Genomic DNA, 12832 nt, shown 5'->3' on the forward strand with positions numbered 1-12832 from the left:
TTCTTCCGGGGAGACATGACTTTGAGATTAGTGCCCTAATTCTTCCTCATGGATCTCGATAGGAGGCGGCCCCTACCCCCTAACCTTACCCATCCTGAATATCCTGTCACTCCGGAAGCAGCGCTAAGGTTCTTATAGGACCAAGTGCAATTTATAAGCTTCTTGTCCTAAGAGAACAAAAAAAGGCATTTATAATTATTTATTCATACTTATACCTAATAGTTTGTTCAAAATATGGGAGTTGTCTAATTTTAGAATAAAATATAGTGCATTGATAGTCTCCCTCAAAAGACTAATACTTGAAAAATTAAACCGAGTCTATTCATAGTATGATGTAACTAATATACATAGCACATGTGCTGTAATACGATATAAGATGAATGCTTTATTTCACAACAAAAGCAAAAACCATCACATTTTACTGTGGTTGATATGGAGCTACAACGATATTAATTACTTTCTACACCACTTTTAAATAATATGTGAATCTTCCAATTGGTATCGTTGCTTAAATTGATAACTACTGATTTTTCTCTGTATCAGTTTAAAGGGTACTGAAACCTTGTCACTGTAATTATGTAGAGTTGTTTTCTATAGATCACGTAAAAACTGAGTCAGTACCAGAAACAAGAATACCAAAAATCGAAAACAGAAGAAACCCTGGTAGCCCTGCTCTTAGTCCTGACACGGTTCTCGTAATTTGATCTACGGTCTAAGGAACAAACCAACGAGAGTTCACTCTGATTTTAGTACCTATTTTGCGAGCAGACTGTGAGCCATGGTCCATGTCCACGTAGGCGTCCTGGGACCCAGGAGCCATGGGTACGTAGCCTTCCTCTGCCAGACTGCTACCTCGGGAGTGGTTGGCGGACTGGGGCTGGCGGTTATACAGCACTCTTGTATCTCCTGCAACACGTCTTGCTCTTACTCAAAGAGAAAACTTTATGGAATACATTTTTATAGAATTTACATTTGAAAAAATCTATTACCATTTCTCCTTCATTCTTTTCTTCAATTAATGTGTAAAACGCCTAAGTACACCTACTCTGTACCTGTACATCTTCACAATTTACTACATGTGCGTGTGTGTATTGAAATAATAGAATACAAATACTAATTTATAACTCATCTGATTTAATATAAAAACCACTGTTTAGAACATTTCAAATATTGAAGAGGCACTGAAACTCTATCCACCTATCCAGTTTATCTCTGGGGAGATAGGAACATGGTAAGGATATTAATCTATAGTTTTCTACTGAATTACGCTCACATTTTTACTACTAAGCTTTCCAGTTTTTAAACAATGTACAGTTTAATAACACAATGAGTTCTTATCCATTTTATGCTTTAAAGACCCTTTAGTTTCTTACTGTATTATAATGATAAAAATACGTTATTAAAAACAAACCAAACCGAATTGTATATTACAAATTGTTAGTCACTATATCAAAATATTCAGTAACAGTTCAACTATCAATTAAATATTTTTTAACTACTAGAACTAAAATGCTATTCAAAATTCCTTCATTGATTGAAGTATCTGGAAAAAAATACTATAAACAAAATGTACTACCGTTTATTACGAATCTCTGAAACTAGTTTAAGCTTAGAGGACTCTACCTGGGCTCATAGGCATATAGGCGCCAGAAGCCTCGAGAGGGGATGAACCACACGGACTGTACACGTCCATGAACGAGCCCTGAAAACAGTTTAATATCATCATAACTATACTCTACGACAGTAGCATCTGCAATCTGCACCACTTTTACTTCCACTCTACAGTAAACTCTATCTACTCTCAGAAGACAATTTGCATTGTATTGGCATACAATCTACTTTATATTTAACACTTAAGAGTGCTAATCCCGTAATTTTACGGAACAGCGAAACTTCCGAAGAATGCTAATCCCGTAGTTTTACGTGGTTGTCATTTCAATTGGTATTATATTACATTGTCCGTATTTAAACGGGTTTTGCCTACTCTACAATGTTATTTGGGTTTTTAGTAACACAATTCACCGCTAGAAAGTGTCAGATGTATTGAATGAGCTTGATGACAAAGCAACTTCGGTCGCTTTGTTTACGTGCCGCTGACGTGACGTTCGTTGCAGCCGGCAGTCGATGTCGCAATCATGGCTTCTCGCAGCTTGAACGACGTTGCGATCAGTGATGTGTTAGATGAAGATAGTTTTATTGGTGTTGATAGTATTTTTGACGATTCTGACATCGATCCTGATTTCATGGAAGAAGATGAGACACATATTTCAGGTAAGAATAAGTCTATTTATCACATAAACATCAGTTTTCGTGAATCAAACTATAATTTGTATTATAATAAATTAACTTTATTCAACTAATATTCTATTCATATAAATAAAATGAAAATATATTCATATTTTACATAATATATATATTATTATGTTACAGATGCTGAAAACAGTACTGACAGCGAAAGTGATGCCGATGCCGACGCATCAATATGTCGGCATAGTTTTTTTCTCAAAAAACTACAAAACATAATTTGTATTATTCAAAGGACAGTTTATATTTGTAAATGGGTCATTGTAAATAATTGTATATATGCTTAGTTTAGTTTGTTAGATAAAAAAACTGTCTCAAAAAATAATTTTTTTTTTCAAAAAAGAAACTTGTGTGTAATTTTTGAAAAAACACTAACAATCTTACGTTAAAAGAAAAACGAAAGTAAGCTGAATTAAGGCACGTAAGTATTTTTCTTATACCTTAAATACTTTTTTTGAAATAAATTTTTGAAAACCACCAAAAACGCCCAGCATTCTACAGAGTTACATGTTATTTAGGGCCAGCACTCAAAGTGTTAAGTAGGTAAAGAAATTTCCTCCAAGAAAATGGACCTCCACCAAAACAGTGCAAATTGACTCCTGATGCCCACTACTGAAAGATGATGAACTTGTTCACTGCACTTTTACAAGCGAGTAAACGGTTTTTACTAATCAAAGTTATTAAGACAGCATTAACAACTACGTGATACGATACTCGTTTACTTGTACGTGATATGATATCTTAAGCAGCTCGATTGTTTGGTGTACCAACCTGTGACGGAGAGCTCTGCTTCACGCCAGTGAGACTGTGGGAATACTTGCGCAGGTTGGTAAGACTGCTGTTGTTGTGTATCGGCAGGCACAGAGAGCGCTCCATCGACATGTAGTTGTTCAACTTCTCATCCTCGCCGGTTCCTGTCGGTAAACCCACATTGTTAGTTCATCGACTAAAGTTGACATCATGTATATAAAAGTGATAAATTGTAACAATAAAGAGGTATAACGGTGCACACCATTAGTCTAAATTTCTATATCCTTCTCTTGGAAAAGAGATTCAGACTCAAGTATAGAAAGTTATTAAGTGCACATATAAAATCTGAATTAGTATCAGTAGTTTATAAATAAACATATGAGGGTTCTAAATTATGTAGGGTAACTCACAACCATTCTCCAAAAAAGGTTAGGTATTCCAAACCGTTATATAACCGTTAAACGCTTATATAGAAGGTAAATCAACTACAACCGCTCTCCACAGCTTAGTAGAAGCGGTGGCGAACACCTTCAACGAAAAGGAAGCCCTAGTCAGCGTCTTTATGGACATTGAAGGAGCTTTCGACCGAGTTGCATATACCATGGAGACTGCTAAGGAACGTTTTTGAGTTCCCTCAGATGTAGTCAAATGGACAGTAGCCCTCCTAAAAACCAGACAAGTGAAGACAAAGTACGGAGACGAATCTGCCGCAATCACGGCCCAGAAAGGCTGCCCCCAGAGGGGAGTTCTGTCCCGTCTCCTGTGGGCGAAGGTGGTAGACGGTCTTCTTAGCAAAGTAGAGAAGAGGGGAACAAGGCTACTATGCTATGCGGACGACCTAGTGCTTATGGTCAAAGGAAAAAACAAAGGCATGCTGGAACGCCTAATTCAAGAAGAATTAAACCTCATAAGCAACTGGTGTCATGGGGAAAGTCTACGGATCAGCCCATCTAAAACAAATATGATAACCTTTACCAGGAAAAGAAAGTTCCAGCTTACACAACCTGTCCTGGAAGGAATCAGAATAAACCAAACAACGGAAGTGAAATATCTGGGTATAATCCTGGATGAGAGGCTCACTTGGAACTCACAAATTGAGGACAGAGCTAGCTGGGCTGGCAACGAATAACAGAGTAACACTCGGTTGGGTGCCGGGTCATGAAGGCATTCATGGAAATGTAAAAGCAGACATTCTCGCCAAAAAGGGAACGGAGTCCATAATGGTGGGGCCTGAGCCAGGCTGCAGGATAGCCTTCTCCAACAGTAAAGCTCTGGTCAAAGTTTGGGAAAAGAAGATAAGAAAAACATTAATTGGAGTAGAGCCTCAGGATTAAGACTATCCAAAATGTTTATCTCTCCTTATGATAAAGGGTGGGCAGCTCTCTTGGATCAGAGTAAGGAGGATATAAGACTGATATTAGGGATGTTGACAGGTCATGGCCCCCGTATCTTATGAGGGTGGGCCTTAGTCAGACTGACGAATGTAGACTCTGCAGAAGAGGAATCAGCAGAGCATATTTGGTTAGACTGTCCTGCCATCTTAGAAACTCGGAAAATATTCCTGGAAGCATATCTCCTCAGCCCCAAGGACATCAGAGAACAGGAGCCCTCAAATCTGACCGGCTTCTGCAAAAGCCTCGGACTTTGAGGACACAAATTTAAATAAGGGAGGCGCAAAGGTCCTTTTAGGACTAAGCGTGGGGACAAACTGTCCTTTATTTCTTCAATTACAAAGGTATTTCTTCTATATCTGAAGTAAGGCATCTGAATGTATAGTTTGTAGGCTGTTTGAGTGTAGTATCAAGCTTTATGTGACAGAGCATTAGTGCTTCAATTATAGGTTCTCTGTAAACATTATTGTTACCATTTAATACTTTAAGTTAATATTTTTGGTTCCTTTCCATTTATTGTGACCTTACATTTACATGCACAATGTGCAAATATATTTCTGTACCGACCGGCAGGCCAGGCCGCATAGTCGTCCAAGTTCTCCTCCATGATGACAGGTTCCTCAGGTGTGAGAGAGTGTCCGTAGCGTAGCTCTCCCTCCACTGCCCAGTGGTCCCCATCTCCATCCATGGACAGTGAGGAGCCGGCAGAGTCTGTCATTGAACATGCCCCGGACGCAGGACTGTAACAGATTAACTCAAGAATTGGGAATCTAGTTTGTAATATTTGGAATTATGATTTGATATGAAAATTTTGGATTCAACCATCACTTATCTTGTTTAAACTCTTCAAGTATTGCCAACTTTTATGCTTAAATAGTAATCATGCCTTCAGACATTTACATATAATGTACCGTAGAGGAGTAATCACGGCTTCAGATGTTTACATACAATGTACCGTAGAGGAGTAATCACGACTTCAGATGTTTATATATAATATACCGTAGAGGAGTAATCACGACTTCAGATGTTTATATATAATATACCGTAGAGGAGTAATCACGTCATCAGACCTTTACATATAATGCACCATAGAGGAGTAATCACGTCTTCAGACCTTTACATATAATGTACCGAAGAGGAGTAATCACGCCTTCAGACGTTTACATATAATGTACCGTAAAGGAGTAATCACATCTTGAGCAGTTTACATATAATGTACCATAGAGTTTACATGTAATCACATGTTCAGACATTTACATATAATGTATCGTAGAAGAGTAATCACGTCCTCAGACGTTTACATGTAATTTACCGAAGAGGAGTACTCACGCCTTCAGACATTTACATATAATGTACTGTACTGTAGAAGAGTAATCACGTCCTCAGACGTTTACATGTAATGTACCGAAGAGGAGTAATCACACCTTCAGACATTTACATATAATGTACTGTAGAAGAGTAATCACGTCCTCAGACGTTTACATGTAATGTACCGAAGAGGAGTAATCACGCCTTCAGACATTTACATATAATGTACTGTAGAAGAGTAATCACGTCCTCAGACGTTTACATGTAATGTACGAAGAGGAGTAATCACGCCTTCAGACATTTACATATAATGTACTGTAGAAGAGTAATCACGTCCTCAGATGTTTACATGTAATGTACCGAAGAGGAGTAATCACGCCTTCAGACATTTATATATAATGTACTGTAGAAGAGTAATCACGTCCTCAGACGTTTACATGTAATGTACCGAAGATGAGTAATCATGCCTTCAGACGTTTACATATAATGTACCGTAAAGGAGTAATCACATTTTAAGCCGTTTTCATCAGGAAATATTAGCGTTTTGATTTATTGTTCTGTTCTTTACTAATTATACCCAAAATATTAATCTAGTTACGACTGGAATGGGACTGGACAATATAAGCACTAATAATTGTTTATATTTCCTCTAATAATAGGCATTTAGAGACTTCTACTTTGTCTTCATGTCAATAGTGGTGCTATCTTGTATTAAATTGTGACACTAAAATGGCCTTTGGTTTTCTGCAAGAGTGCATTATGATTTATGGTGACAGCTTGCCATTCACATTGTTTACTGAATACAACTGTTCCAGTTCCCACCTATTTTACTGTTTAGTTTGCAAAGGCTGTTTCCTCAAACTTAACTTTTAACGAATAGTTCAACTTTCAAAGGTAAAATACATATTTTAATGGTACAATAATTATAAAAGCGATTTTATAAAAATAGCATAGTATAAATACTTTACTTGTATTTTAGTGTAAAATTAGCTACTTCTCCACCAGTTAAAAAGAATTACGTCCTAAACATGATTACTTCTCAAGAGGTCAACTAAAAATTCGTAAAATATTACTATTGAGTGCACCCTATTTCAAATGTAACTATTTGAGTCAGTACCTAACAGGGCTGGAACCAACTGGAGGACTGTACGATATGCCCCGGGTGTACATGGAGTGGGGGCGGTGGGCAGGGGCCAGGTGGCGGGGGGCTGGGTGGTGGTGAGGCCCTTCACTGGTGGTGCGGGCCCGCCCTGGCAAACTATCACAGCGATCTCTCACCCCCGTCAGACCTGAAACATCCAAGTAAGTATAATCCATCAAGTTATATTATATAATCACTTTCCGTGGCTAATTCTTACAACTCAAAATCAAGAGAATGATGTTAAAGGCAAAATCCTGGGAAACCCCCATGTAACCATCACTGATTTAAAAGGATATCACATTTTCGGACAAACATATAACAATGAAAACCTCAATGAAATCCTTCTATTCTTTCAACTCGATCAATTGTCCTCATCTAATGAAGTTGTCAGCTAATATTTTTAACTGAACATGACTTAGTCAAAAACATTGTATAGAAATAGCATTAACGATTCTCCCAATTTGTAAACTGTGTAAGAACACTGGAGAAGCCAGTAACATTTACTGAAATATAGAGACATTTTTTAAGAGACATAAACTACTTTTATCCAGGACTGTTTGGTGTACAATGGCAGATTTGTCAAGGGCAACCAAATACTAAAAAAAACTAAAGAACAAAAATACAGTACAATAAAAGTTAAACACATTTCTTATAAGAACTTTGTAAGGTCTATCCCAGCAAAACATTCTCTACTTTTATAACCAAAACAAAATTATCAGAAATGAATAATCAAATAATTCAGACAACACAAAGACGAGATGGCTTGAAAGCAGGACACAGACTTACACTAACAACTCTTAATTTGTGCAGTGCACGACACAAAGTATTTCTCTACCACCAAATAAGCACATAATTTATTATAATCAATTAAAAATTTTAAAATATAAAACAAATTAATAATGTTTTGGCAAAATCCAAAACTTTTTAACTGGTGAAAAATACTTTGTACCGTGAAAAAACAATACTGAAAATAAAAACAAAACAAGCAGTACGTACTATGCGTTGCACTTTTCTGGGGTGTTGGGGCCGTGATGTTGGGGCGGGTGCCGGTACTGGCGCGGCGTGAGGGGGGGAGGGGAGAGAGTGGGAACGAGTAGGTGCGCTGGTGGTTTCCACCGCCCGGGCCACAGGCTGTCGAACATCACACAGTCACTCTCCCACCGACACACCGCACTTCTACCAAGTGTTTTCCACCAAGTGTGCACAAGATACGGTAACACGGCATTCACGGAAGATTCGTTTCCTTCTTTATTGCCAATTAAGACCCAATTCTCGTAAGAATTTATACTTCAGACATCAATAAGTGGTACACCAGGATTGTCATACGTCCTTGGGATAAACCCCCTTTCAGTAAGTCAAGATGCTATTAAACAAAATGTTCTAAATATACTTTCAACATTTCCTACTTCCGGTAACGGTATTTCAAAAGTGGTATTGGATATTTATTCTTTCGTCAGTTAATTGACATATACTTGTTAGCTAAAGATGCTAATGACATTGCTCACTTATTGTCACGAAATAATACTGAAAGGTATTTGTCTTTCACAATAGCCTTTGCAAATACTCAAAGACCTAGCGTTTTCTTATTGTTGTAATCCAGATTATTGTGAAAACATTCAGATTTCTGGCCTCAAATTCCAATCCAAGCACTTACATTTTTTGAGAATATTTACAAAACTCCACAACTCCAAACACATTTTAAATATCCAAAAATTTTCCTAAATTTAACCACACTGACTTAACCCTTTGAGGTCTCAATAAAAATTGCTTCGACTGTCCTCAGGTCGTATTTAATTTCTGTTAGTTAATATCCGGTCGACCTATTGTCGACATGCGAGCGTTCAGCGAAACTGCCGCGGTCGACCTATAGTCAACGACCGATCGCAAAGGGTTAACTATTCTTAGTGATTCAACTTTTATTTATATAGCTTATTGAATTCAAACGGGATGAAATACATGAAAAACCTACCAGAAAACCTCCAACATTAAAAACAGAAGAAACACATAAAATATTTTATAGTCATATCAAATTTTACACAAAAAACTCTCATTTAAAAAAATTTGACTCTGTAATGAAATTACTTTACGAGGGTAATTTTATAGGAAGAACATCTCATTTTGACTCCTATACAATGCAATTTAGGTAGCGTTAAGCAAGGAGATATGAACTATGTAAACAAGAAAAACTTGGAGTGAAGAAGTTTCCCACAAGAATCTTGAGTTACTGTTCCACATAGAAGCTTCAGTGCCTTATTCTGGTTACAATCATAAACTATATATTCTGTAAAACTCATCATGACATAAATAATGCTATCAAAAGGCCTTGTGAAATAAGTTATTGTAGAATCTTTTACAGCAATAATTTGTTTTCCAATAAGAAGAGCTCCTCCTTCAATAAGTAATTCATATTGAGAATTATCATTTCCATAACAAGCAACAATCTTGTGAAACAGAAATAGAAACAGACGCTTTGTTGATTTGTTCAAGACTACAGCACATCTTTCTCTAGTTAAAAAAAATTAGTGTGACAACTAACATTTAACCCTTTGTTGCCAGCCTTTATTTTACTTAATGCACTCATATGAGCCGTCATAGGTTTAGTAAAATTGCTGATATTTATTTATTTAATAAGATGTTATGAGTAAAACCTTTTTTCACTTTGGTCTAATGCAAATGAGGACCAAAATTCACTAAAATAATCCCTAAATGTAAAACCATAGAAAAATACTTAGATCAAAATTTAAACCTTATTGAAGGATACATTTCATTTACTTTAAATAAATTACATTTGGGTGCCATATATCCTTGAATTTCGCTCCATTTTATCACAACTTATTCATTGAGATTATCCTCTTCAACAACATTCTTTACTGTGTCTTTAGTCAAGAATGATCTATAATAATAAGATGAAGCACAATTAATATCAACAACAAACCACAAGAAAATAAACAAATTCACCACGAATTTGTCACAAGATTCACTAAAATTCGGTCATCAGTGACCATACGATTGATGTAATCTTTGAATTATATTCTATTGTGTGTCAAATGACAAATAAACAATGCGCTATTTTTTTATGAACAAACTGATATAGAACAAAAGCCGAAATATACATTTGGACACTAAATAGTTATCTTTTATCAAACGTTTGTTGTAACTGGGCGGACATTGCTTTTAATTCACCTCACTAGTAGGGGCAGAAGATAATTATTTTACCCACATTATAACAATAATCTACACAATTTGGCTAATAAAGAACCAGTATTGAAACTACTTCGATACAGCTAAGAATTAAACATTGAAATTCGAGATCTACGCTACTGTAATAAGCTTAGAGATCATTCTTTATAATTGAAAATTAAAAGTGCTTTAACTACATAATGAGAAAATTAAATAAAAGGAACACATGACATCACGTGCTGGAAAACACTTTTAAAATGAAAATGTGCCTGAACAAAGCAGAACTATAGACGAATGATAATGAATAAACAACAAGTGCTGTACGGGTGGGAGAGGTAGCAAATACTGTACATGCCAACACCATAGCAGCTGCAACATACAATGGAATACAGTACAATACACAACAGAACAATACAATGCTACAGGCTCACATGGGACATAGTCTGAGACGTCACAACGGCATGTACTTATCTATCTGATCAGCAATAAAATGTGCTTACAATTTTGTTTTATTACAATTAAAAAACTCTGTAAGTGTAAAATGATAAATAAATATTTCTATCATTATTTGTCAACTAAACAAATATCATAAAACACTAAAAGCAAAACAAAAAGCACTATTATAAAGCCCATGCAATCATGCTTCCTAACAAAACTATCTAAAAATTATCTTACCAGTTAGTTACCAGATGAGTCAAATATAAACAAGGTTTTTATTTTCATGGAACATGGAGAAAATAAGAATATTTATAGATACAATAATTCTGTTTCCAGTTTAAAAAAAACAGTTTAACCAAGTTTCAACATGGACTTTCAAGGTTAGACACCATGAGTGATTGGTTCTCCAGTATTATCAAGTTTTAAACCCTTCACACGCCACTAATAAATCCATTAACAATTTCCTATAACGCCAAGACAAGTAAAAAATTTTGTTTTTCTTTAAGTTCAAAGCTAATTTTTGTTATAAATAAATTATAAAAGGTAAAAGCAAAAAATGAACTATTTAAAAACTGTTTATTTCAAATAAATTTCAATTTCATTGTAAAATTTAATTAAACTGACAAGTTTAATTACATATATAAATATTTTAAACTAATCACAACACTACCACACGATGAAGAATAATAACGGGATACATAGTAGAAGTACACTCGTGACAACCGATAAAGCAGTAATACACGCCACGGATATGTTTGGTTATGGCTCTGTAGGAGACGCAGAACTGACAAGCAGGCGGTCGGAGTTATACAAAGGCAAAGGGCGCTCCCGTCTCCCTGCAGCAGAGTGAAGGTCGTTTATAAATACTTTCTTGGCAACCGTGATAAGCACGGAGCGTGCACTGGGCATTTCGAAGGCCTTTTGTAAACTAGAAAACTCCAAGAGATGTAATCTATAATATCAGATTTGGCATTTGGGTCAAAATCTGCCATTCTAATATATCCGTGTATGGCGTGGGAAGGGTTAATAGATAATATGTTCCTTGTCTTGGAACCACTTGTGACCAAACAGACTGCCTCGGCATTGGATATTGTGACGTATTTCACCAAATCTGAATAAAACACAATGCTAATACATTTGCTGAACACACACAACCACCCCACTAGACAATAACGAGAACTGAACTAAATTCCATGATGTTCATACAAAGCTGGACTATATAGTGCCTGGCCAATTCTTATTTCTTTGATACAAAAATCTACTCCACATAAATGTTGCGTCAATTGGAAATAACATTAACTTTTTGAAATCCTTGCAGTTGACGGGGGGGGGGGGGGAATGTTCTCTAAAAATCAAACTATACTATAAATTGAATAAGAAAAATTAAAACTTCAAAGCAAATTTTGCAGCTCTACTTGTTGTAATGAAATTTACAATTATTATGTAATTTTGTTATATGCGTAATATAACAATTTAACTATTTCATGAGTGGTAGGCGAATTGTACCAAACGATTTAATTTTTTGTTCCTAAATGCAGGCATTTACAGACACTGCTTACATTAAAATGGAACATCTTCAACTGGAACACTAGTCAGCTGTTGACATCTGAGGATCCGCTTTTAAATTGCTTTATAAATAGAAGATCATTTCAAATTCTTAAATGTATTTCTTCAGAGACTAAGATTTGAGCTATATGTCACACAGGTTTTAATTTTATCTCCGTTTTAATATTAGAGCCTTGAGTGCACAGCAAACTAGGGTGACCTCTTAAACACTCAATTTAAGAAATACATTGATTATTATACAAATTTAACCTAAAAATTTCTTTCTAATCTTATTTTTAAGGCAAAATTGGTAAAAAGAATTGTTAGATTGTAGATTGAACGGAAGGACATTTCATTTGGCCTATAAAAGCTGAAAGGTTAAACCGATATGAATCTAGATTTCAGTTTGAACTTCCTGAACTTCTTAAGCCTCTCTTATAAGTAAGTGACTATATCATATTCAATAACTGCAAGGTCAATATGTGGAGAATTCATGAACCATTTTTTTAAACAAATTGACATACTGTCAGTGGTGTTACTAAGTGTCTCTCACACAGCTGTACTGATGGCAAAATGTTTATGGAGCTGATCTTGTAGCTGTACTCCCCTTAAACTCTTAAAGTACATTATCAGAAACAAAAGTCCACTTGACTTAACCTTATACCTCATTCATATAAAATATCTTAGTGTACATCTGGAATAAACCCTCATGCAATATTATTAGTAGTTTCATATCCCAGTTTTTACAATTTATGAGGTATATCCTCCAGAAAAT

At 35.7% G+C, this 12832-nt stretch overlaps 1 protein-coding gene across 7 annotated transcripts in view; it reads right to left on the reverse strand.

The window, feature by feature from the left end:
* The window catches only part of LOC124363286 (insulin receptor substrate 2-B), a 66962-nt gene that overhangs the window by 8309 nt on the left and 45821 nt on the right, over window positions 1-12832 (reverse strand). For 5 of the 7 annotated variants that reach the window (XM_046818506.1, XM_046818507.1, XM_046818509.1 and 2 more), the window contains 6 exons: window positions 7891-8025; window positions 6871-7042; window positions 5013-5185; window positions 3076-3218; window positions 1624-1702; window positions 754-906 (listed from right to left, as the gene is read on the reverse strand). In XM_046818506.1, coding sequence (XP_046674462.1) covers window positions 754-906; window positions 1624-1702; window positions 3076-3218; window positions 5013-5185; window positions 6871-7042; window positions 7891-8025 — 855 coding nt within the window. The remainder of the gene's footprint in view (window positions 1-753; window positions 907-1623; window positions 1703-3075; window positions 3219-5012; window positions 5186-6870; window positions 7043-7890; window positions 8026-12832) is intronic. The other 2 variants (XM_046818511.1, XM_046818510.1) reach the window with 1 other exon arrangement.

The sequence above is a fragment of the Homalodisca vitripennis genome, chromosome 5 (assembly GCF_021130785.1).
Source record: "Homalodisca vitripennis isolate AUS2020 chromosome 5, UT_GWSS_2.1, whole genome shotgun sequence".
NCBI lineage: Eukaryota > Metazoa > Arthropoda > Insecta > Hemiptera > Cicadellidae > Homalodisca > Homalodisca vitripennis.